The 27,514-nt window shown below is 30.9% G+C and overlaps 1 protein-coding gene across 2 annotated transcripts in view; it reads left to right on the top strand.

The window, feature by feature from the left end:
* Positions 1-27,514, top strand: part of LOC123014326 (discoidin domain-containing receptor 2) — a 73,411-nt gene that overhangs the window by 24,454 nt on the left and 21,443 nt on the right. Inside the window, exons 2-5 of one of the 2 annotated variants that reach the window (XM_044413385.1) lie at positions 1,162-1,473; positions 11,904-12,009; positions 17,547-17,778; positions 26,901-27,048. In XM_044413385.1, coding sequence (XP_044269320.1) covers positions 1,371-1,473; positions 11,904-12,009; positions 17,547-17,778; positions 26,901-27,048 — 589 coding nt within the window. In that variant the 5' untranslated portion in view covers positions 1,162-1,370. Of the gene's footprint in view, positions 1-1,161; positions 1,474-11,788; positions 11,807-11,903; positions 12,010-17,546; positions 17,779-26,900; positions 27,049-27,514 lie in introns of those variants that run through there. The other variant, XM_044413386.1, reaches the window with a different exon arrangement.

Raw genomic sequence — 27,514 nt, 5'->3', positions numbered from 1 at the left:
TTATATTTTTTGTTTTACACAAAAATTAAATCTTTATAAGTAAAGTTAGCATATCTTAGAGTTTAATGTAAGTTATAACTAGAAATATGTAGTATTTTAATAAACAGAAATTAATCGCATCAATCGGAAGTGCAAGTTGACTTCCAATGGCCGATAACGCCTAAATTACACTAGGAGGTAGAGGGGAGATAGTATTGAATCTGAAATACCTGTAATTTTTTTAACAACAACTTACTATGAAATTTTCTCAACAAAGACCTAGATTTTAAAAAATTGCTAAACTTAAAAACATGAAAACATCTTAAAAGAATGATTACATTTTTTACTTTACACTAATATTTTTTTGAAAGCAGAAATTTAATTGGAATATGTATGGTTCTACTTTTAACATTTAAGCTTTTTATCGTTCTAGTGTTGATTGTTTAGACATAATATTACCATTGAAGCCAGTAAAGGAGTTGAAATATGTGTAAATAATTGAAAATGTATGTATAACTCGTATGCCACTCATTTTTAGATTGTACGTTATTTAAAGGGTTTCAAAATCGATGAAAACCATTAGTAACTTGAGTGGTTGTTGGCGAAGTTAATATGCGCCACAACAAAACTATTAAATTGCTAGTTTCGATAGAATTTCTTGTTGACTTACCACCTCCTTGTTATACCCACATATTAATAATGTAACTCTTTTGGGATGATGCGGTTATTTTTTAATTTTGAATCTTTTTTATATTATTTTATCCTTGGTTAGAAATAAAGTCAAAAATTTCACATTACGGGATTTAATTGTAAAATCAATTTCATTCGTGCACCGGTTAATCTAATCCATCAATCTCATTTGTGCAGTGAAATAAAGCGGTGCAAAAATATATGTACATACATAAAATTGCAGCTGAGTTTTTGAAAAACAAAGGGCGTAAAACCCAGTCATTAGAATATATTTTCTGACAGAATCAAAGTTTAAATCGTGTATAATTAATTCGCGGTTTCCATGTTTAACTCTGTTACAATAAAAATAGTCTTTTGCACGTGTCGCTTTATAATCAGAACCTTTAGGGATTTCAGTTGTGAGTCTAATGACCGCAGTGTTCCGTTTGTAATTCATTTCACACATATGAATCAGTATGCAATGAGCACGGTCTGAGTATCTTTTTGTTTCAGGAGGAATAAAAGCGATGTGCAGAAGTGGCGCCGGATTCACAATCATCCCTCATCAGTGCCGAGAAACGCAAACCGGAGTTAAACGAGGTAACAATGAGCGGCTGAAAAGCCGCGGGCGACGTGTCGGCAGTGCGTGAGTGACCCGGTGCGTGAGTGACCCCTGCGTGAGTGACCCGTGCGTGAGCTGCCATGCGGCCAGTGGTGCGATAATGACGGCGGTCGGCATGGGCACTATCGGACCATCGACGGTCGCGGCGTCGACGCTCGTCCTGTTGCTCCTTGCTATTCCCCACACCGACGCATTGGAATTAGGTAAATTACTGTTGTTTTACTTAATTTATACGAAGCGGCATTGAGAATGGCTTATGGAATAAGGAACGTTATTCACGCAACGCGACGAAATTAAATTAACATGCCATTTTTATGACTAAATAGAACGAAGGGGACGCACGATTATGGCAAATGAAAAACAGGTTACTTCAGACTTACATCGAAATTTTGAGAACGTAAATTTCAGGACCGAGCACAGATTTCCAGTTATACGCAAATTATTATTTTCAGTAACAAAATTGATAATTATGTGTATTCTCTTTAAAAATTGCTGTGTAGAAAATACAAATTAAATGTACTCGAATTAAAAAAATTATAGTGTATAGTTTTACCAGTAAAACCTCAAAAAATTTTTGCTAAAAAATAATTTATTGAATGGAAATTTTGACAAACGTAATTTTTATTTTTAATCTTAAAAAATGTTACTGATTTAAAGACATTTCATTCTGTTTTATTCTCGTAGATTTGAATGTTTTTTTTGATTACCTCAACCTAACGTCGTTGTTGTTTTTTAATTTCTGGTTTGTTTGAGGCGATCTTTTTTATGTTTTTGATGACAATTTTTTTATCACCTCATTTGATCACCTGGTTGGATATGGTGTTAAGTATCTCTTGTGGTTTTCTTCTTGCCTTCCACGATTGCAGTTCGATACAACAATCTTAACTTCTACTTTTCAAATAGAACAACATTGCTTTTTGTACTAATTTGATAAGAAATATTTTATTAAATATTCTTAACATATAATGCGTTCTATTGCGGTTGCAAATTTAGACAATTTATCTTTCTGCTTCCGACCACATGTATTAACTAACAAGTACATGCATTAGTAATTTTTCTAGTTAATCAAAGGAAATTTGTTTAATTAAAACATGAAATTACCAACATCGGGTAAAAAGAAATACAACGTAGGTAACCGAAACATTTAATTCGTTTCGTTAAAGAAACATTATTTGTCATCCTATAATTATAGCAGACAATTTTGTTAACTGTCTCCGATCTAAGACATCATATCAGTTTTTCATCAGTGGGAATAAGAAAAATCCTTGCAATAATTTTCCTCGGAAAACTATCTGCTTTTTTCTTGTTGATATTTTTTATTCCACGACTAGAAAATGATATTGGTATAAGTAGCTTTTTATCAATATCATGAGTTTGCTATTGTCTGTTAAAGAGAGAGAAGTATACATTATAAAAGAGTATAGAAGCGCAAACATAGTATGAAATAATCAGAGGACACCATGATGACGCTCATTTCAATATTCAAAAATTAAACATCTTATTCACACTGTATTGTTTGAATTACCAGACTTACGAGTATAACGTAAATTACTATTTTGAATTTTTTCTTTAATAAATGACAAATAAATAGTACCTCTAAGTTCTGTAAAAAACTTAATTATATTCTAAGGAGTAATTTATATAGATATATGGTAGATTGTATAATAATAATCGACTATAAAATGTAACACAGTGATTGTGTTTCTCAAACATTATTAAGAATTTTCTTGTTTTTCAGACCACAACTTAGTTTAACAACAAAGTGTTAATAAATTAAAAATACTTAACTGTAATAAACTTTGATTTGTGTTTGATATCATTTCAACAGATCCAGCAAATTTTTTACGCAAATTATTTGGTAGGAGTTAAACACATAAAAAAAAATTCGCATTCAGTGTTACATAATTATGTTTTATATTACACCCACTAATCTTTTGAAGAGATTTTTTTCTTTGCATTTGTTTAGTTTCACAAAAGTTATTTATTACTAAAGCTACTTAGAGTAAATAAATTGAAAATGATTTGAAATTGTTGATTTCCAGTTTGAGTTATGAAATGAGAGAAAATCTAAAGAGCTGAAATAGTTTTTCGCAAATTTACTTTTCTGAGATAACTCTGCAAGTTTGTGTATTTATCATTAGCAGTTCCAATTGAAACATGTCTGAAAGTAGATTCAAAGTGAATACAAAATAAAGAAAATATTACTTTGCCCATTTCTTCAACATTAAAATTAAGAGTTTATTTTGTTCCCACTTCTTTTACATAAAAGCTGTTGGTTTAGAAAAGGAACTTACGAGTTTTACTTATATTGTCAATCTTTAATTTTTCAAGATGTAGAAATAACTTAAACTTCCTAAGTAAGTGTACCTACGTTATTACGGCGTTGTAAAATATACAAGATTTTATTCGATAATTGGATGAGTGGCTTTTTCGATTCACTTACATTTTAATATAACGATATGCCAGAGCTGGAGCATTGAAACTACATAAAATTGAATATATACCGACTTCAAACTGGATATTGAACATTCTTATATGTATTCTTGCATGTCTGAAAGTCGATAAGACAAAACGGATGAAGCTGTAAAATACAAAATTTTACAGACTGTGTTCACGTTAGCGACAGAATGTGTCAGCCGTTTCTTTCAGAGAATATCTTTTCGCTTTATTCTCGTTTCGGGCCAAAAACCTGCCCGAGGTCAACACTTCATTATAGCTAGAAAAATTATATTAAACCACAAATCTTTCGAAACACTTTTTAACAGTATATAACAAAAGTTAGCGATCTTGAAGACAAGAGGATATGATAAATAGAAGTAGAAAATAGCATCCATAATCTGATTAGCGACTGTAAGATGCGAGTTCGTCGGGGTCACTTAATCTACTTATCTTATTGAACTGAATAGTTTGTAGAAGCTAACTAGCAGCAAACTTGGTATTGTAGTAGTAAGTACTGACTGGAAATTGCAGTTTACCAATGTTTGTCATGTCTTGGAACTGAATTATTATGTAGTAAAGGAGAGCAGTGCGGCAACAAATTGGATTATGTGGGACACTCGGTCCTAAAGTCTTGCAAAGATCAAGTAAGAGGGTAAGTACACACGGAGAGGTTTTCTGTGCTTTATTTCTGTAATGTAGCTTTAACTTATTATTCTACAAAATTGTGATAAATTTATATTCAAACATAGCAGAGTACAAAATACAGATTCTTAAAGCCAAAAGATAATTAAACGTGGATAATTTTAATATGGAATTAATTTGAAAAATTAACTTTGCACAATAAAAGAGATTCAGATTTTTCTCAAACGGAAAGTGAAATTGCCTTCATCCCTTTCATGAAACGATTTTAAATTAATTTTAAATTAAGTGGGAATTGCCGTTTAATGGATTATCGCGAAATGAAGTTGGCTATTTATTGTAATTAAAAAGTTAGGAAAGTTTTAGCTCCGAAAGCTTAGAATTTGAAGTTTGTTGTTAAAAATTCGTAACTACTCTTACCATATTTAACAATACTCTGTGCGTTCCAAACTTTTGTTTTACCTCTTTATTGATTTATCAATCTAGGTGGAGTTAAATGTGTTGATATATATGGGCACAATTTTTGATACCCTCCTAACTAATACTTTATAATCAAAGAAATAGAGGAAATGGCATCTAAATCTCCCCGAAGGACAAAGTTGAAACACCGATACGCCCTGAAGGACCAATACATCTTAATATTACCAAACGAGAAAGTATGTTCTTCCAGTTAGCGCTGTCGCATCTAAACTTTGCAAGGGTAATTAGAACACAATGAATAATTTAGCTCCAGAGTTCATAAATACTAATTACCAGCACACTTGCTATGCGAACGCTCTCTGTCGCCTGCACTGAGATATATATACAGTCTCTGCATTTCCAGACACACAGGGCATTCTCTTTACTGTAATCAATTTACTTGATTAGAATCTGGTAAATTTGTAGTCAAGTCTAAGAAGATGAATTTAAAGGTATCATCAAAAGATGAAAATTATTTTTATGAAAATAAAACGGTGTGTTTAAGTGTTTAATCTAACTGACAGCTTTATTGTCTGAATGTATTAGAATAATTTGGATTATTGACTATGTTTTTAAGAAAAAGAACGAAATTCTTTTTTTTTTATCGGTGCTAATACAGAAAATTGACAGAATCTGTTGTGAGAACTTTAATAAATAATCGAGGGCTGAATGTTGCAAAGAAGTGAGGTCATCATCAACTTTTTTCAAAAATAATAACGTTAAAAGTTTCTTGCCTCTCTAGCTTAAAATTAATCAGTGAGGATAATTGCATTCTGAATAAAATATAACAGATTGCGAATTTCGAGTTGGCTAAGTTGTGTTGAATTTAACAACGCGTGGTTTAGACAATAGCTTGCACCATGAAAATCGTATTAAAGTTTAATGCATCTCATAGTTGTGATGTTTATTGTATTGGTGAAAATTGTTTTTTATTGATTACTAAAACACAAACAAATTTTTGTAGCTCAGATACAATTTATTTGAATGTGGAAGCTTTATGAGTCGTCTCACATCGGTTAATGCACTTGGTTTAAAGTACTTGACAAATGTTGTGTGAATGCACATAAGTTAGCGACAGTTGATTTTCTAGAACGTGGAGTGAACGTTAGTGGCTTATTTAACCCTCTGCAGTTACATGAGTTTTTGATTTAATGAACAGAGTTCGAGTTCAAAGAAGAGTTAAATACTCCCGAGGCAAGTTTACTATAAATAAAAAAATTGTGTTAAATCTTTATCGAAAATATTTTCCACCAACACATTGTGAAAACATTGATTTTGATTATCCAGAAACGAGTGTCTGAATCTGAAACAAAGAATAATTTCTCACACTCTAAGGAAATCCTCGTAAAGAGCTTGACTGAAAACGAATTGGATATTGGATGATGTAACTAACCTCGCAAATTTATTCACAATTTCCTATCCATCCAGTTACTACAATTTATTTAAACACTTTCACAGTGATTACAGGCCGACGATAAGTTTTAAGTATTATTAAGCCATTTTGTAGATTAAATGCATAAAATATAAGGGACGTTTTTATATTTTCCAATCCTATAATTTGGTTTTTATTTTATAATGCCACGTGGTTTTCAAACCGTCTTATACAGGTTATTACAAATATATTGGTTAAAAGGTCAGAACTTGAGAAGTATGAAAAAGTTAGTTTTAGAAATTCAAGACGGTAATTCGATTACAAAGTCTGAAGACTTGCATGCCTCTTATTTAGGACTTTAATTTTAATTAAAAAGTTGTAAAATTTTTTCTTTAAAAATTGACGCAACAAAAATTTGAGATTTGACGAAGTTAGATGGAAACTATTTTAATTTGCTCAATTTAAGGGTAATATGTTAAAAATTTAAATGTTTTTAGATTTGTTTTAGTAATTTTTCATGAATTCAAATTAAATATTCTGTGGAAGAAAGTTGCTTTGAGTTGTTTTTGAATTTCTTGCTTGTTTTAGAGTTAATTTTAGCTAGCCTCTTTGAACACGTCTCGGAATAAGTTTTTTTATCTTATTTGTATAATAGGGTGACGTTTATCCTCTTATCACTTTAGATGTGGAAATGAAAGTATGAAACATTGATTATGGCAGCCGCAAAGCGCGCCATTAAAAATATAACCCGACGTTAAGCAAAAAGAGATAAAGTTGAGTAGTGAGGGTGACCTAGAACTTCTGTTAAGTTCTAAACGAGCCCAAGGGGGCTTTAAAAGAAGCAAAGAGTCTGGCAATAATTATCTGCTGAAGCTTTGAGACAGATACGTGAAGGTAAACACGAAACCGTAGAACGTGCCACTTCTAACACCATTATAACTATAAGATATTTGCGTGCCCTTCCTGTGCTTTGGAGGGATGTAATGGACGATATCAGCGTTTTAGCTACTAAAGCTATCTCGGTGAAGTGTAAACCCGGAGCTAACAGTTTGCGAGTGTTAAACAGCGAAGCCGATAAGATCGCGTTCACACAGTCAAATGGCCCATTGTCCCATCAGGTTTTAGATGATTACTGCTTCGGCCTGCACGAAGTCTTTCTTCGGCTCTTCGAGTCGAAAATTATGCGAAAAGTTTCTTTAAACGAGTGGTTAGGTTTCCGGGAAATTTACACCAGTCGTGTTTTTTGATACAAATTAATTTTCAAAGCTAATGCGAGGATCAGTTTACACGTCTTTGTACAATTCGAGTTTAGAATTATTCATTCCGTACAAGACTTTAGTCATTTAACTAAAGGGTGAATTTAATTTAACACCAAAATACGACCGCACTCTTTGTGCCCTATTGAATGCAAATCGCGATTCGAGCGCTTCCAGTGTACGAAAATACGCTTTATTCAGATGTCTTTGATCCAACAGCACTAATTATCACAACAGTTCGAACTTGTATAAATTGTGGGATTTGCTACGATCATTATGTACATTTTAATCTACCAGAGTCGAACATCTGCTGGATAATGTGTTTGAGTTGCTAAATGTATAATCAAAGATTATCAACATCTATAGACTAGATGTTATTTCCAGGTTGTGAAAATTTAATACCAAAATAACACTAAACATAAAAACTTCTATATTCTAATTTTTATTGACGTTCAGTTTATCAATCTACCGAAAGCTCGATATAATCTTAGCATGTTTTCGACGCCTACATCATGTCATAAGTTATAATAAGTCAATCCAACGTGACATTTAAATCTATCGACTTTATTACTCGATACAGCTTTAAAAGAGAAAAACCTATTATTATTTTTTTCTTCACTGTACATAAATGGAATGAAAAATATTTTTGAGCACAATAGAGGTATTATTGATGCTAGGTATTAAGTTATTAAAAAAGTTGAAAAGCCGAACTCCTATTTTTGCCATCAATATACATATGTGTGTTTAAATATACATATGCATAATATAGATCATGAGACATATAATGAGATTTTTAAAAGTTGCAAGAATGAATTATTTATTATAGTACTTCTTCGTTCTGAATAGAACACGGTTGTTGAAAACAATATAGAGCTTTGGTTTTAAAACTACACGTTTTGTGAATTATGAAACTTTTTGTAACACAAATACTATTGTGTAGATACTCAATGGGATAAATGCAGTAACTAATTTTCAATGTTATTCAAGAGATATGGTAAGTACATTTTCAAACTAACTGCATTTGACGTTTCTAAATTTATCGTCAGAGGTTTGCAACAATTTATTCCCTCTTAATGCTCCGTAAATTCCAACTATAAATTTGTCATTTAAGAGTTCAGTTGTAGAAGACCTGCTTTTATCCTGCTTTTTAAACTCGTTAATTGAAAATCTTTATACTGATTTTAATGTTAAAAACTATAATGTTGTTTTAATAAAAAATATTTATCTTATAACAGTTTTTCTGTTTTCATGTACATATTTATTGTTGTTAGTACGAGAAATCATAAATTGCAAAATACAATATTATTGATGTGCATTTTTTACATTTGAGTTTATGTACTGGAGTAAACTCAGAAAATACCGCAATTTCAACTTTGCAGTTAATTCTCCATTTCAGCTTTTCAGCTTTGCCCATATTGATCTCATGGTCCAGTAACCTATATCGCCGCTTGCGTTCTACAAACAATAAATCGGCCATTGCTTCGTAAGGAATTCACTAAATGTCAAGATCGTAATAGACTTTTACCCCGGAAAATGAAAATGGTACTTTTGGAACGGTTTTACACATGTAATAATAAATGGCTTCTAGTCGAGGATATACCGAATTTTCAGAAACATATTGTTCACTTTCCTCATTTGCTATCAATAAAACTTGAAGACTGTTCAAATGTTAATTGGTAGATTACAACTTGTAATAAGTGACAGCAAAACTTACTTTGTTACAATTTTTTATTGTTTTCAATATTTTATTTAAATCAGTAATATGCAAATGATGTGAATATTTTATATTTACCGCGTGGTAAAATGTGGTAAAACAAAAACTTGCTTTATGTGTTTTTCTTTTAAAATTCTCCTGAACAAAGAAAGTTGCTTATTGCAAGTGTGAATAGGGCAGTGATCCCAACCTTATTTGGTTATCTCGGTTCGTCTTTGTCCTTGATACGTGCACATATTTTAAACGTCATAACTTTTTCAATTACAAAGTTCAGCATATAACTTGCAGGGGTGTAAAATTTAATGCTTTCAGTTATCGCTGCGAAATTACTTTTATCAGATTATCGGTGTACTTGTATGCAGAAAATTGAAAAACACACCCTCTTTAAAAATCTATTTCTAAATAATTTTCGATTAGGACTCTACTTATTTGTCAAGTACTATTTCTAAGTGCTTGTGATTCAACAAAAGTTTGTTTGCTGACATACATTTGTACATTACAAGTATGAAAACACATACACGATTCTATTGACACGTAAACTATTACATAAAAAGTTCTACAAACACGCTATAAGCATCGCCCATATTCACATCATGTGTGCACAGTATATTCTGCACGTTGCTATTTCGTGTAACAGCCAGAGTGTCTAGATTTGACAAACAGAATTTAAATTTACACGTAAAACGAGCAGAAATGTAAATATTTCATAGCGAATGCTTTACAAACAGCGTAGGTAGAATAATTTATAGTTGTGTAAGATTTCTTCTAGTTTGCATAAATTCGGGTAAAAGCACATTTTTTCTTCTTTTATTTTGTGTCACTTGCAACGTACGACTGCGATTACAGAGCCGCAGTAATGTTGCAGCATTACAGTCAGAATAGTCAGACCACATCAGACGTGTGTCCACAGGAGGGTCAAAGGGTCTCCCTTTTCCCTAATAAAATAAAGATGCTTAATAATTTTTAAATAAAAATTATCTTTTTTTAGTTGACCTCCACTAACTCCTAAAACCTAAAACCTGTGCGTAAAATATATAAAATATCAAAAATGAGGCGCAAAGAATACCTACGCAAATTTATTTGATTTAAAAAAAATAAAAATTTTCTTAAACGCTTTGAAATAGATTATTCGGCATGAAAAATGACCAGATCTATGTAGTTTAGTTTATGTTACTAAATAGTAGATTACATACCGACGTGGAAAATGTATTATTTCTGTCGAACTTTTCATCGAGGTTGGTACAATTTTATTCACAACCGCATTTTTAATTTTTGTGAAAAAAGTAAAAAAATGTTCAAAAAGTTTGATTTGTTGATCGAGTCATCTGTCAACCATGTCGTCGTTATGGCAACAAACATTACAAACAACGTAGTGACGCTGTTTTGTGCTAGATATGTGTGACAGTTTTTGCTCATTAAGCCTTTAAATCTATTGAAAGGGTGGATTCAGACAAAGAATTAATTTGTACACCGCCATAACTACGGCACGCAGCTGCGTATCCACTAATCAATGCGTTTAATTATGACAAATGTGGGTTTAGATTAGTCATTAGATTAGAAGGGTAGTAAAGAGACATTTTCTACCCTCCGCCAAGGATAGAAAAGTCAACATTACATATATGGTTATGAATAAACACATTTGGAGACATAGCATGTCTTGTGCTTGAAAAAAATCTTTTTAATCCATAACTTCTTCGAAGTTGCTACAGGTAAAAGGTTTTAGCAATTTTCGTATTATTTCTAGAGTATTTGCAGTTTTGTGTTAAAATTGAAAAATTTTCACGATTTTGTTTTTGTAGTATTGTGTTTTGTAACCAATAAATCTATTTATATTTTAACTTTCATCATCTACGTATATGCCTGATTATCTCAATTCGCAATACATAGAATTCTGGATCGTTCACTTCGCTGCTTCCTAATGAGTATATCGACTTATTATATTATGAAATGGAGTGTCTGTTACTCACTCTATTCTTTGTAGTTGACGCCTCTTCAGTGAATCTAGTTTATGTTACAACTATCGGTTGGGGTACATTTTGGACATAATTTCCCTACGGATAAACCGAAGCATTACATTATGAACTTAATATAACAATAATGTTAATAACAGTTAAGTACCACGTTTTGCAATTTTTTTCAATATTTTTACTAATCTTCGAACAATCGTCTTATTTATTCTGGGTTTAGGTCACGAAATTCATTAACTATGTAGGATTCAAATCACTTTACGTCACGCAACCCATTCAGTCGTAACTATCTAAAAGATTATTTCAAAAGGTTAAATACGCATTTCTAGATGTTCCAGAGCAACTGCTCTTCAATTAGGAGCCATTTTAATAAATTCACTTAATTTATTCTTAAGCGTTCTATTTTTGGTAACGCCAAAAACCCTTTTAGTTTATTTTTATGACAAGATAAATAGCTTGGAGTTTTATCTGTTCCTTGGGAATGCAACATTCAGAAAGAACTTCAAAGTAAACTTGTCTTCACGACTGGTTCACTTGATTGACATGTTTGTATGTCGCTGATTTGCCCCGGAGCGTGGCTTCTAAAACCGTAAATTATTAAAGCAACCTGCGCTCCAGAGATTGATGAGCGAATATTTGAATTTAACGTCGGTTCTTTGTGGTATGTTTGGATTGAGGATGTCCCTTGAGGTCTGTCTTTATAACTTTTGTCATTGTTGATTAGAAATCTGCTTTATGGGAGTTTAAATAAACGGAACTTGTTTAAGACTTTTATTGTTGTTTGCAGGATCATGCGGATCAGCTCTTGGAATGGAGTCTGGAGCTATTAAGGATTCTGCAATAACCGCAAGTTCTGCTTATGATTCCAGCAGTGTCGGACCGCAACATGGAAGGTAAATACAGCTATTTACTAGGCATTTTAATTTACCGTGAAGTCATCTCAAGCGGAGTTATTGACGATACTACATTTTAGAACTATAAATACAAAATCTTTGAAAATCATTTATTATTGGTACACGAATTTACAAACCATGTAATTTCCAAACCAAAATTTGTTATTGAAATAAAATCGGTCCTTAACTTTATTTGTAACTATAGTTCGCATCAAAAAAATTTTAAAGGTAGGTACAAAAAGTATTTCTATAAAAATATACCGTTACGCATCATATGGTACATTAACAAATGTTTTAGTTACATTTATCAAGTTTTCCAGTAAAACTTATAAAAATATAACATACTAACATATTAACAAGCTAAAGAATAAGTTTACTCGTTGTTAAAAACTAGTGAAGTATTCTGGAAAAAAAATTATTCTCGCTAGCTTTATTAATATTGATTTTATAATCAGTAGATATTTAACGAATAATATAATGTACATTGTACATAAATTATAATACAACATTTACAACAATAAAGTACGTAGCTTGGCAAAAATAGATTCTACACTAATAGAAATCGCATTAATTACTTATTTTTCAATTTAAAATTTATTTATTATATCAAGTACTTCACACATACACATAGTTTTCCAGATTTTCCCCCTTAAAATTTAGGTGCAATTTCAAGTTTTTTGACCATCAGCGTAGACTAACAGCTTTATTACTATAATTGCTATTAAATAATTTCAACTCTTGCTTTTTAAATGTTGTATTGATACATTATTTCTAAACTACAAAGAGCTAAACAAAGATTTAAGTAATTTTAATTTTTTTTTGAATTTCTCTTTTAACATAGTGTGCAGTACCTACACACTTTAAAAAATGTAAAAACTAATTTTGAGTCCCTAAAATGAGTCTTTGCCGGACTCAATAAAATAGTACGCAAAACGGTTATTTTAGATACTCAGTCCCCAAAAACTGTTTTTGCGGACAGAAAAATAAAATTGGTTACTATGGTAACAAAATTTTTTTTAATTAGTAAGAGGTGTGAATTCGTATTTTGGGAGCTTTAACAAAAAAAAATCTTGTATGCACCACGTATGCAAAAGGTTTTAGGTGACTCCTCTCATTAAAGACTCGGCTCCTACGTTGCATGGTCATTAATTCCGATTCATCCCCTAAAACCATATTTTGCGTATACTTGATACATAAATAGCTATTTTGAAATTGGTTAACAGCTTTTGCAACTTAAACATGTACAAAGACCTGAACATATGTCATTTTAAAAAATTTTTTGCTCTAGTTAGAATCAACTACATGTCAGGCAACTTACTTGAGAATGAACTAGTTCAAAAATAGGAAACATTCATAATTGTATCTCTGGGTCTCTCTCTAAAACTTTGTAGTTCAATGAATAGTGAATGTATTTAAATTGTTATAATTTTATTGCAATTAACTACAAAAATCTCGATGTTTCGTACTGCCGAAACCAGTTTTTTTAATACGAAGGAATAAACAGAACTTTCAAGTTCAGTCATTTTGTTTTATTCTCTTTTTTTTTCTAAATCTGCTTGGGAGAACTTTTCAAAAAATTGTGGTTTTAATTCCATGTAAAAGTAGGATAAATTATACTTATGGAAATGCGCTTTACAAATTGTATTTAAAATTGTCTGCTTTAGAGGTAATGCTCTATGCACAAGGTGATTAAATTAATGAATACTTAACAAAGTTATTAAAAGTTGAAAACTAATTAAAAAGTCTGAACGAATGGTGAATAATTTAGAAAATATTTGTCTCCCACCGACCTTTTCTGATTTCCATTTAGCTTTGGTTGAAAAAATAACAGCATGCTCGGTTGAAACATGACAGCGTATCGGCACAAAACCAAAAACTGTGCAGGTCGATAACTGACAAACGATGGTTGCTGCTTTATGAAAGCGATATCACCTGCCATCAAAGAGCAGAATTCTGAAAGACTGCGTGGCTCTGTGAACAGGTACCCCGTAAAATGTCAAAACGTTGATGGAGATCGGCTGGAATAACATTCCGTTAAAAGCATTTCCGGATCAACGACGACTTCGGCGTCGCTGGTTGGAAACTGCCAGTCGATATGGTCGCTATTCAATTTCCTAGAATATAAATTTTGTCGCGTCACGTTAAAACGATGGACCGTTCATGATCAACATATGTAAACGCAATAAATTCGCTACGCAGTCTTGCGGTTATCACTCGTGAGCGCTAACTAAACGGTCAACCTGGCCACGATATTGATAAATTTAACTCAATTTAGCGATTATCAAATTTTAATGCACTGTAACAATAAAGTGGACCCAGGGCATATTGCAACCTAATGGACGGCCGATAATTTAACTAGCAAGTTCCCAATTTTCCCTTTATACCCGGCTATGCAGAATAATCACCTTGTCCCAGAACTTCTCGACTAAGCTCCTAAAATCGTCTTTAAATGTTATAGGGCCCTACAGAGTTAGGCCAGTTAGGACGGCCGATTTGTTTGCTGTGCTCGATTAGGATCTTCTCTATTAGAAACACAAAAGTAGATTAATTAAGACAAGGCACAGGATAACAACGCCTTGTTGCTTTTATAGCATTTTTGACACCGTCATTACAGAATAAGCAAAAATATAATTTTAAAGCTTTACCATTTAACGCTTCTCAAAGCTTTTTAAGATTAGTATTAGTATTAGTTGTATTAATTGCAGAATTATAAACGCAAAATAGAAAATACTATATTATTCAATTAGAGAGAAATTTAAATAATTTGAATACTATACAAGGTGTGCCAGAACTCGCGCCCCAAAAAAAATGCTATGTAAGGTAAGATACCAGGAACATAAAAAAAATGTTAAAAAAATTCGATCTATAAAAATTTCGAAGTTATGAGAGTTTAAATTGTGCACTTTGACTCTATTTATTTTTGTTGGAAAAATAATTTTCTAAGTTTTTTTGCTACAGGCTATTAGAAGTGGAAACAAGGAAACTGTATTCTAAGTCAAAAAACAAATGTCAAAAGTTTTTAACAAATAGAATATTTAAACATTTTTTCTATTTTCCTGGTATCTTATCTTACTTGAAATTTTTCTCTGGGCGCGAGTTCTGACACACCTTGTATAAATAATTTTTTCAATAATTGTATATTATCACAATTGAAAAGACAGGAGCACTGATAATTTGCTGCTTAATTACGTTCGCATTTTTGACGAAGACTTTTAAAAATTCAAAGTGTAATTGGTTATGGGGAATAAAAACTAAACAAAGAGAATAAAAGTTGTAGAATAGTATATTAAAGTACAAGTTGCAGAAGGTATATCTATTCAAGCACAAATTTGAAATTGCGAAACGAGCCGCGTAGCGGCGATTTAAGGAACAAATGAGTGCTTGAAGAACCTTCTGCAACAAGTACTTTATACTATTTTTTCTATTTTGGCGCTTTAAATCATTTTATAAATTAAAAAACGAAAATTTTAATAATTTTTTTTCTAGAGAATTTTGTGAGGGTTGGCGACATTTATGTGGAATAATTTTAGCCGGCTGTAAAAAATAAAATAATTCTTATTTTCATATTTGGAAATGAATTGTGAAGAATGTCCGTCACTAAAATTAAATTAACGCCAACGACTTATTCCAGCACTCAAATGACATCCTTTGGGTGCTGGAATAGACTTATTCTAACTAACACCGAAATAGAAAAAAACATCTTTTTGTACACTAATTAATTTTTGGTCACACGTCTTCTAAACCTAATTTAAATTAAATTAAAAATAAATTGACAAAGTTTCGTTTTCTTGTGAAAATATTGAAGGGTATACTCTTGTATACTCTTACTAATGTAATATAAAAATATTAATGTATTTTGTGAAAGTAGCTTTATTACAACTCTTTTATGCAAATTTAACCTGTCATGTGATTTTCCAAAATAAACCAACTCAGGTTTTAGTGAATTAACCCTTGTTATTTCTTTTGAATCGATAATATGAACTGTCAGCATTAATGAAATTGTGAATTATAGAAGTGAGTCCTTGTAACCTGTTTTCTGTTATTGAAAATAAAATAATTGTATCATACACTCGCAAAAATTGAATTTTGCTTTATATGGAAGAGTTAATTTAAAGAGTTAAATAGGGAGGAAGTCGGTCAGTATATACAAAGAGTTTCAGACTAAGTGGACTTATTAAAACATGTAAACATGTACTTATTAAATTTAATACGGACTGATTAGGGCTCTGTTTGCTTGTTAATTTTTTGAGATTTGTTGTTACTCTGGTATTACAGCGTTTGTGAGCAAACAAATAAATCAAATAATGAATAACAAACGTTATTCATTAATTAATTAATGTTTCTTATGATTACATCACAGAATCTATGCCATAGTTTTAATTAAATTCTAAATGACAATACTATAGGCTATAGAAGAACTAAATCGACACAGCTCTTGATAATATTATTAAACCTTTCGAGCTGTAAAAATATTTTTTATTGTTTCAGTACTAAAGGAAGAGACACTTTAACTTGATGCATAATTACTACTTTTGATTAAAAAGACATGTTACTAAAAATAAAAACAAAATACCTATTATTTTATTATATACGAGAATTTAAAAATTTTAGAAACATTGTTCAACATTTACTAAACTAAAAATATATTTTGAAAAAAGGCGAACTGTAATTTTGAAGTTGGTGTAAATTCAAATTTTATTTGTCTCAGGACTAAACATAAATAAGACGTATACAAACCCAGACATTTTATATAACTCAAAACAGAAACTGGCCGGTTTTGTGGGCCTGAATTAATTTTGCGCAAAAGGTGTCTGGGTAATAAAATCTTTCAATATCCATTTAAACTACGAATACCTAAATGTATGTAGTTCTCCGTAATATATAAATAAAACACTGTAACTTTTGCTAAGCGATTGCAACCTTTCAAATCGCATACATTTATTTTACAAATAGCAGAAGCGTGAATGATGAAAGCAACGTGTGGTTGGCCGTATTTTTTAGTAGCTATCAAAAAGTAATTATTAACCGTTATCTGGTTTTATGTTTCCACACTAATTCCGCAATTGCACCACCGTTCAGATGCCCGATTGGTGGATAAAAAAGTTCAAAGCACAGATGCAAACGTGAATGGGGCGTCGATATCGCTTTCTGTGTACATACACGCTGTAAAAGCCACGTTTGTTATAAAGTATCGCATATTGTGATCTCTGATTGCTTTCGCTCTGAACTTTTATTACGGCCAGTTCGTTTGTTGCCAAGGATGCAATAAAATGAAGGCTGCATTCGCGTTTTTGCTTCAAATTGATGAAGCCGCACAAAGATGCATAGTTTAGGTTCGTTCCAAACAAATAATATCCGTAAGCTGCAAAGCTTTAATGCAGGAATGTTTTGTCCTTCATTAACAACTAAAGTTACAAAATTTATCTAACTATTTAGTATGACAGCTCTTAATCTTGACTTGATTTAATCGGAATTAAGAAACAAGTCCACGATTAATAAATTTTGTTGCTCAATTTAATAACGTTCATTGTTCTCAGGCTTCGCAATGACAAGAACGGAGGCGCCTGGTGTCCGAGACAAATGGTGTCTCGAGATGCCAAGGAATATTTGGAAATAAACTTGGAAGAGTTGCACGTGATAACAGGCTGTCGCACTCAAGGACGTTTCGGGAATGGCCAAGGACAAGAATATGCTGAAGAGTACATGATTGAATATTGGAGACCGAACTTTACGAAATGGGCTAGATGGAAAAATTGGTTGGGCAAAGAGGTAAGAAATTCTTTTATGAATGAATTGCTGAATTTTGTTAATGATCTGAACTGATTGTGCTGAAAACGCAAGTATCTCAAACTGTCAGCTAAAATAAAATTAAGAGATTTATAAAATTAAAATTGAAAAACTTTTTGAAACCCAAATTTTACTTGTCATTTACAATCTTATTAAAATTTGATACAGATTGTGACTGTTGTGAAGTTCTCTCCAGTTTGAAACTTTATCTTTCCAAAGTTGGTCAGAAACTGTCAGAAACACGCAATCGATGCGTGAGTGATCTGTTACCCCGAATATAAATTACTAACAGCGTAAATTATTTGGGGCTTGAAATGTAGGACATCTAAAAAATTAAAAAGGAAATGTCTTTCTTTTAACAAATTTCAAAATATAACTTTTAGTTTACTGCGTATGGTTTTCAGATTTAGTGTTCAATTTCTATTATTTCGAAAAAATACATACAATTTTGCATATATTTAGGATTTATTTATGGTAACAAACAATAAAAAACATATTTGATGATACGTCTAATTTCAACGTAAACTGAAAATTTCTACAATTTACTACAAGACACCAAGTACATTTTATTTTATATTCCTTCAGAAAATATGATTTCAAGAAACATTGTATGATTACCTGAAGTACGAATATCTTCGAAATAAATTTATTGGCTCGTGGCATTAAAAATACATAACAACCCAGAATGTGATAGTAAAATATTGGTTTTCCTGAGCGAGACCAACTAATTGTTTTTTCATAAATAGCAATTTGTTTAAAACATTTTATTTTGTACTTAATGTTAAAGAGTGCTTTTATCAACTAATTTCAATAGATAAAGTAGTCTTTTATCGTCTAGTGAAATAAAGTAATTTTTATCTACTGTTTATATTTAAGAAATTCAGGTAGGTGAGTACAAAATAAAACGAAATATTATACACGACGATAAAGATTGTTTATTTACTCGTGAAAAAAGTCCACTCGTGACAATTTCTTTATCGTCTTGTATAATAAATAACTATTTCTGGTGGCAAACTAAATGTTTAAAATAAATGATCCTGAAATTGAAATTTTTTAAGATGCTTCAATTCCGTGTTTTATTTTTGCATTTTTTTAAATATTGTAAGAAGTAATTTTTGGATTTTATCAACTTTTTAAAACCACTTACGAGTAGATCGTTAGGTATAGTCTGCGAAGGCGGTCATTATAAAATCTTATTTATTTACTAAATAATAATCAAAAGCTTGATGAGACTTGCCAACAACTGATAAATAATGAAACATTTTAATGTTCGATAATTTTTTAACTGTTTTTGCCGTACTAAAATTAGGTACCCTCACTTTTATAGAATTTTCAGGAAAAAAATCATTTTGTAAACACATCTATATATCATTGAAAATAGAAGTTTTGTAGATAACGCATTTAGTGGTAAACCGATGTTTTATGGCACACTTGAAACTTTAATGACGAGACGTAGGAAAATTTACGAGTTTTGTAACATTACAGTATCTGTTAGCAATTCAACAACATCAAAGCATTTTATGTGTATAAATATGTATAAATTTCATACTTGCGACATAATTGACTGTATTTTTTTTTTCGGTAATGCATTTTTTTTATTTTAGATAATTGCGTTCTATCAGCTTAAAAAGCTTTTATTCCAGTTTTATTTAATAATCATCAGACTACAAAGTTTTGATGAGTTGTTTAATATGTTTAGTTGAATGCTATGAGGTGTATTGAAAATTTATTTTCCATTATGAGAATTTATTTGAGGCCCTAAATGCAAATGTAATTTCATTTGAAAGGCTTTAATTTGTAAATCGCTTTTAATTGGATTTCGTTGTTAAATTCAACAGAAAAGTTACATTTCAAATTTTGAATTCAACAAGCGTTCAGCCTCACTGTTTTAAATATTAATAGCATTAATTTACGATTCATTTTCATAGAGATATAATAAACAAACTTAAACTGAGTGGAATTTATCTGGTTGGTTACCGAGTCAGGCATTTTTAGGAAAACTTAATTTCTATGTTCCTGCTTGTAGATCAGTATACACAGTACCTACCTAGAGTAAATCGTTCAAACAAAAAATTAAAGAACAAACAATGAAAATATTTATTAAACAAAATGTAAGTGAGGTAGAAGAAATTTTTGTAAAGCATAGTAGGTAGGAAAAATAGCAAAATATGTGAATTATAAATGCGATAAAGATAAGTATGGGCATTAGGTTAAACGATAACATTACTTAAAAAGGAAGATTTTAAAATAATATGCTTGGCTACAGTAAAACGGGTCATTAAAATATTTTCATGTTTTTTTAACAACATACTAAAAGATAAGCGACGAAATATCAATTATCTTCTTCCCTCTCGAGCTTTACATTGTCTCTTGTTACTCGTTCGCATACATTTTAAAAATATTTTGATTGCGTGATTATGTCTTTTGTAACTTTTATCTAAACACCTTTGAAAACGAAACAAGTTTTGTTGTTACCTTGATTTGAAAAATTTTAAATAATACGAGTATTAAATTTAACACAACAAAGATGTGAAAAGATTAAATTATATATAGGCTGGTTTTCAGATAGGTAATAAACAAAATTTTACATAAAATTCACAACAGAAAATTGTAATATTTTTTTTCGTACCGAGAAAACATACAACTAACTGTTAACTAATTAGAACTGTCTTTACGATTTAATATTTTAAGCACATTTTATTCAATGTCAAATTTTTACAATTTGTGCTCGGAAAATAAAGCATGATTACAGAAATGTTTTTTTTTAAAGCAGCAGAAACTATTTTAATAACGACTCAGATGATGTATACAACATTAAGTTGTACTTTTTTTCTCAATTTCGGCGCAAATTACAATACTTATTTTTTTGTGTCATGAACTAACTAACTATAATATAAAATTGCTATTTTTTTTAAAATATAGTTGTATATAGTTATCTTTCTTAAGAATGTAGAAAACTTGGGCGCAAAGTTTGAGCTTTCCAAAAATAATTTCAGCCGTATTGCATTTAAAGCAAGCAACTTAAATTCATTTTTGAAAACACGGTGATTGAATGCGGGCAATTACCGAAGGCTTTACACTTCTTGAATTGGTATTCAAATGGGCCCTTCTCAATTTCAGCAACGTGCGAGAGTGTAAGATTTTAAGGGCTACGCGTGTCTAGGATATAAAATGTTATTTGCAAACGAATAATCACTTAAAGCAATCCAGGTACGAGTTTGCTCGTGATTACTGGAAATGTCTGGATACACATCATGTTCGTTTCATTCTGAAACGTTGATTGACTTGTATCGGGATTTTGGAGTGGATGGATGGCTCATTGCAAATAGTATCCAACCAAACGCTGATTTTATTTCGCGTATTGTGGTGCAAGCGATAGCGGATGATGAATGGTCTCTCTAGATTTGCAATACTAATGTCCTTCCTCCCTCATTCGGGATGAATTTCACATCGCTTCGTTGCATTCATTGTTAATTTGTAGATTTTTTAGAAAATGATGTGGAATTATTCTTCGGTGCAGATAATATGTCAGTTGATGTGATGTTGACAGTGATGGTCATTTTATTACGAAAAGTTGCTCCACTGAATTTCAATAATTTACCAGTGGTGTCTATGGCTGTTGAACCGAGTTTTTTTGGCATATAACTTTTTTTTAATCTTTTGTTAACAACTTTAGCATTATATTTGGGAACAAACAAATGAGGCTATTACCACTTACATGTACGATTAGCGTAATTCTTAAAACTAGTTTATTTTGCCAACGATAAATTGAACTTTTTAAAAATCAGGCTTATAAAGGTTAAAGTTAGCAAAGATAAACAAAAAGAATTGTGTTTTTGCATAATTCTATCTTAATATAATGATGTATGTAGATATGTATGTAAAGCAGTAAGCGGCAAAATTATACAGTATGTCCCCGGATTGAGTTTACAAGAGGAAAAAAAAATCTTTGATTTTACGCCAAAACTGTATAAAATAGCTATATAACTTGATACATAAGTTCGCAAAATAGGGTTTTAGGGGAAGAATCGTAATTAATGGCGAGGCGACGTAGGAGCCGAGTCTTTAATGAGAGGAGTCACCTATACCCTTTTACGTACGTGGTGCATACAAGATTTTTTAGTTAAAGCTCCCAAAACACGAATTTACACCTCTTTCTAATTAAAAAAAATTCGTTAGCATTTCATTTTTTAGTCCGCATAAACTGTTTTTAGGCACTGAGTACATACCTAAATAACCGTTTTGCGTACTATTTTATTGAGTCCGGAATGATGTTGGACTTGTAATAATTTTTCTCTGCGTTTTAAATTCCATCACATTGGCGGTTTTATTTTTTTAACAACGATGTCACTTTGAGCTTACGGAAGTTAAAAATAACAAAAATGTTTGTGATAAACATCATAATTTTAATAAATGGCAACTCTAAGAAACTTTTAGATAAAAAACAAAGTATTTTTTACACAAGAACAATCATTATTGAATTAATTAATTAATTGTCAAGGTGGTATCGTTGGCAAAAAATAAAACCGCCAATGTGATGAGACTTAGAAAGCATAAAGAAAAAAAAATTCCAAGTCCAAAATTAAGAGAAACAATGAACTTTTTTTCCACTGAGTCAGAAGTTTTAATTACAGATTTACTCGTTTCAGGTTAAGCAAAAAATGTTATTTCTTTGAAGTGTTGGCGTAAAGTCAAATAATCTTATTAAAACTGTAAATATGTTGTTTTGGCAAAAATGCTCAAACAGGTCAATTTTCTTTTTGAAAAATACACAATTTCGAACTTAACTTAAAATTTTACACTTTTTAGTTTAAAATTGAAATTTTAAATTTTAAATTTTAAAATTAAAATTTTGTTAAAATTTACGTTTTTCAGTTTTCGAATGATTTTTTTTCGAAAACTTTGTTACGTAATATTTAATACTTTTGTGTTGTTATTAGAAATGGCTAAAAAATAGGGTTTTTTATTTAACAAAAATTTTGATGACGTCATTACTCAAAAACTCCATTTTTTAATGTAGTAAGTACTTTGAGGAATAATATGGTTCGGTTTTTGAAAAAATAGAATAAATAAAATAAAAGTAAAATGAGTCTCATAAGCACGGGAGTGTAATAGTTTATTATTATTACTATCTATAGATTTAGATAGATACTTTTTAAAGTAGCTTTTCACGCCACTCGTAAGATGCAATATTAATCTTGTAATCTGGCTTAGGAAGATCAAGGTTTTATTAAAATTTAAGCATTTAAAATTTGAACATTCAAATCCCGGTTGCTTTAAATAATCTGAAAAATACTGATTTGTGGAATGTGCTGCTTATTTATTTTTACACTTGTAGAATTTTTAAATTTCCCTAATTGCCCAAGCCAACAAAATAAAAAAGCAAAGGTAAGCTGTGCGTGGCCACCACAACCAAAAGAATGAACATAAATAAGCCTGCCGACTGAGACAACATTGGCTTTGTGTTGAGATTTTGTTTTGAATTGTTAATTAAAAGCTGAAACTTTTTAGCACTTGGGTAATTAAAATTTCAACGTTTTCCACCTTGCAAATAATCCGTTAACTTTGAAGTGAAGAAATTAGGAAATATTTATGTTCTCTCAATTTTTTGTACTTATTTATACCTATAATCTTAATGTGGACTTGACAAAGATTCTATTTCAGATAAAAACAAACCGGGCTTTAGTGGGATTTCATAGTAATTTTTTTACGGACCATTTATAATTCTGAAAACAAATCCTCGAACTTTATCTGTTTTCATTTCGAATAAAGTTCGGAATGCTTTTTTTTAGATGAATTTGTAACACTAAACGAAACAGAACCGTAAAACCGTAATTACAACAGAAATTAGTAACTCGGTTTTGCTTAAAACAACGACCACACCGAATACCAATTACACCTAACTTGTTAATTCGTTCAGTTTTTTCTCTCGAACTATAAGCAGAATTGTTTCGAAAGTATGCTAAAACTAACATACAATGAATAATGGGTTTTATACAATAATTTGCTTTAGTCAAACAGTTGAAATACATCTTAGCTGCGACGTAATTTTCTGAGGAGACCACGTTTTCCTCTACTTTTCGGATTAGTCTGCAGACATCTGGTTTACACAAGAGGGAAATGCGCTGAAACAATGGCACGTTTCAAATCCGACATGATTGGATACCCATTTCAGTGCAAGAAATGCACTAAGTTCCTTTTAAAGTAAGCTTTAATACGGCTTTGAGAGAACTAATTCATTAGCAAAATGAATTCCTCAGTTATTAAAAGCTTTTCCTACTTAAAATTATTGCGGGAATAAAAACGCGGTTTTGTGACAACTTACAAGTTTTCTCTATCATGACTGTTCAATAAGAAAGTACTGTGCGATTTTTGCTTTTTGTAATTAAATTTTTACATACCTAATGTTTTTAGATTTTAGTTGTAACGTAGTTAGGTATTGATAAAAATGTGGAATAATTTTCTCAAGGAATTTGGAATTTTGATAATTTCAAATTTTTAGTAACTACAGGCTCTTCGGCGCACGCTTGTACCATTAACTATAATGAGCGCGTCGCGGCGCTTCAACTTCCGGTCGTCACAGCTGAAAAGCGGGCTTCCATCCATATCAACACCCGTTTCCTTTCATTTCCACTGTGCCTCTCATTATCGTTTATGCCCAATATTTTTCCGTATATGCGATGACACAAATAGAATAAAAATGGTCCATAAAAAGCTCTCATGCAGTTGTTTTAATAGAGCGTAACACTTATTTTGTTTATGTTTATTGTTTCGCTTTTTTTCGCTTTTATCTCTATATGAAACAATGATTTAAACGAATTTTGCAAATCTAGTTAATGGAAAGAAAAGGAAAAAATCTGGTAAATCGGAGTGACTGAAATTCCAACGTTTCATTTTTTATTTAAAGCTCATTCTTAGCAAACTTTCATCTTGTAGAGTTTGACAAAATTTCGTGCTAGCACGCATGTTGCATGTTCATTGTGAACGACGGCATGCAGTAACATTTGTTAAACTGTCAAGTCAAAATTGATGCTGACACGAACTAAACGTAAATAGAAAGGACGAATTCAAAAAGGCAATAATTGCTAATATTTAAAAGTATTGTGAGTTTCATCTTTATTCTCTTTCTGTCACAAGATCTAAGTCAATAATCTCGGAAATAATTGATTTGGAAAAAGTGTGGTTTGAAAACGACACTTCGATAAACCGTATATCTATCCGAAGAAACATTACGAGAAGAGTCAACAGCGGTTACATTTATCTGAGCAGCTAACTAATCACAGATTAAAGCTTTCAAAAAAACATCTTTGTATCCGCTACAGTAAACTACAATACTGATAATCTTATTAGAGTGCAATCTCCAATCGTGAAATTGTAATAAAAAACATAATAAAAAAGATAGAGTGACTTTATGGCATGTGTGCTCGTTTTGTTATTTATACGTAACGGAAATAAAAGAACAGTTTTTGTTGCTTTACATTGTTGTTTAACACTGTAAGAAATACTGATTAGCAATTAGATTAGATCAGATTAGTAATTACTTTTAAATTTCATTGTATTAAATATTTTAGGTAGGTAATTAATTACGAGTAAAATAGTTAAAATAAATAAAACAAAAATAAATAAAACACAACGAATTAGATTTTTTGACACATCAATTATTTTGCGTGCGTGAATTTTTAAATTATGTATGCATCATAATTACGCTTTTTTAAATTGAACTACATATGTATGTAAACCTCATTTACATGTTTATCTCGTTTAGAAAGCTAAGAGGGACATTATTCCGATCATGTGTTTACAAAAATGACGGCAAGTGTTTTTTATCCAAATAGTAGAAAATTTGTTATTCAAATTCAGACGTTTATAACAATTAGAGTTTATTAATTATGATTCAAATTTTTTATATTTTTGCCCCAATTAATTTTATTTACGTCAAAATAAAAAAAAAACATATTTTACACGTAAAGTAAACTCGTGGTGATTCGAAGGCATAAAAATTAATGCCGATTTTTTTCAAGCTTTTTCCTGAGAAAAAAACAGAACTGAATTTGTTAGTTTGTTAAATTTTTGTGTATCTACCATAAGACACAAATTGGTGTTTTTTTCAACAAGTATCTGATCTTTAATATTACAAAATCTGTCATTTCTCCTAATTAAATTCAAGAATGCATCATCTGAACGGCCAAAGACTTAACCTAAAAATTCTAATCTTTGAAAAGATATATCCGTAAAAAAAGGCTTAAACAGTTTTTGTCATGGGAACTTTCAACTTAGTTGAATGTCCTTTATCATCACCCAAGAGATGGTCTAAGACGTTTGAACCAACCTGTATAACTTTAAAATAAAATAAACGTATTGCTATTTGAGTATTCTCGTATATTATTTTTGCTGGATAAAATACACATGGCATAATGTCGAACATGTGCATCTCCATTTTACTTTTTATTAAAAAAAACATTTTTAACATTAACATACTTATTAGCATGTCTGTGTGCTTTCAAATACTCTTTAATATTCCTTTGCACCTGTATAAATAACTGTATTTCGGGAACAAATATTTAAAAATGCAAAAATGCAAAACTTATCGCCAAAACAATAACCTTTATTTATTTCCTTCTTTTATTCATATCAGCTGTCTGAGCAGTTACTTTTATTACAAGACGAAAAAAGCTGGAGAAACATGAAAACCAACTATGAAAAGCAGCGAACAGCTCTTCTTACTATTCGTGTGAGTACAAAACAAAAAGAACAAAAACAGCTGGATGGGTTGAATCGTGTCATCAAAAGCTTTTTCTTTCTTAAAATACATGATATTAAAATGCCTTCTCCATCATTTTCTTAAGTCTCATTTTTGTTGTAAATTTGACCAATAACAATAGATAAAATACGTTTTGTGTAAAGCTCGTTTTGCCTTTTTTTTATAAATACATATCAATAAATTTGATATGAGAGTTGACGACAGCGACGTTGCATGTTTTCAGGAACAAGAAAGGTGTGATAATAATGACTTAATGAATAATTTGTGTAAAGAATATTTTACTATTCCCTCTATATGTTAATGTAATTCAGCGTTTGTATATACGGAGTTCGTATTGTTTCAGCTTCTACCAGGAAATACAAACACTTTCACGATCGTAGATCAGAAGCTTGATCCTCCTGTAATAGCCTCGAAAATTCGTTTTGTTCCATACAGCGATCACGTGCGTACTGTTTGCATGAGGACTGAACTCATCGGATGCATATGGATAGGTGAGTTTACACGCATCTAACTTTCACAATTAAACAAAGTTAATAGAGTTGAATAGATTTATAAATACTAATAAAGCTACAAACATTCAGTTAATTATTAATTGTTAGCTTCAGTGGTAATAACGAAAACACAAAATGATTATTTTTTATACAAATCTTGAAAACGAGTCGTCTGAAAGAAAAGTAGGTAGCAGATTTCACGATTTGTTGTAGTTTCTAATTTCAAGTTGTAAAAATTCTCGCAAGTACATAATATAAGTACATAATAGGAATTTGATAATAGGAATTTAATATATAGGTAATAGGAATAATATAGGTATAATAGGAATTTAATATAAGTACATAATAGGAATTTGTGTTCTAAATCATTTGGGAGATTAAAACTTTCCCACTAGCCCTTTTTCATTTCGGTAGAATTTTCCACATCTTGTAGGCAATTCAGCTGGCCTTTCACGTTCGACAAAAA

This window comes from Tribolium madens, unplaced genomic scaffold (genome assembly GCF_015345945.1).
Source record: "Tribolium madens isolate multiple individuals breed KSU strain unplaced genomic scaffold, Tmad_KSU_1.1 Scaffold_97;HRSCAF=244;Tcas5.2_LG3a, whole genome shotgun sequence".
Classification (NCBI taxonomy): domain Eukaryota; kingdom Metazoa; phylum Arthropoda; class Insecta; order Coleoptera; family Tenebrionidae; genus Tribolium; species Tribolium madens.
This window is presented reverse-complemented; position numbering and strand designations above follow the sequence as displayed.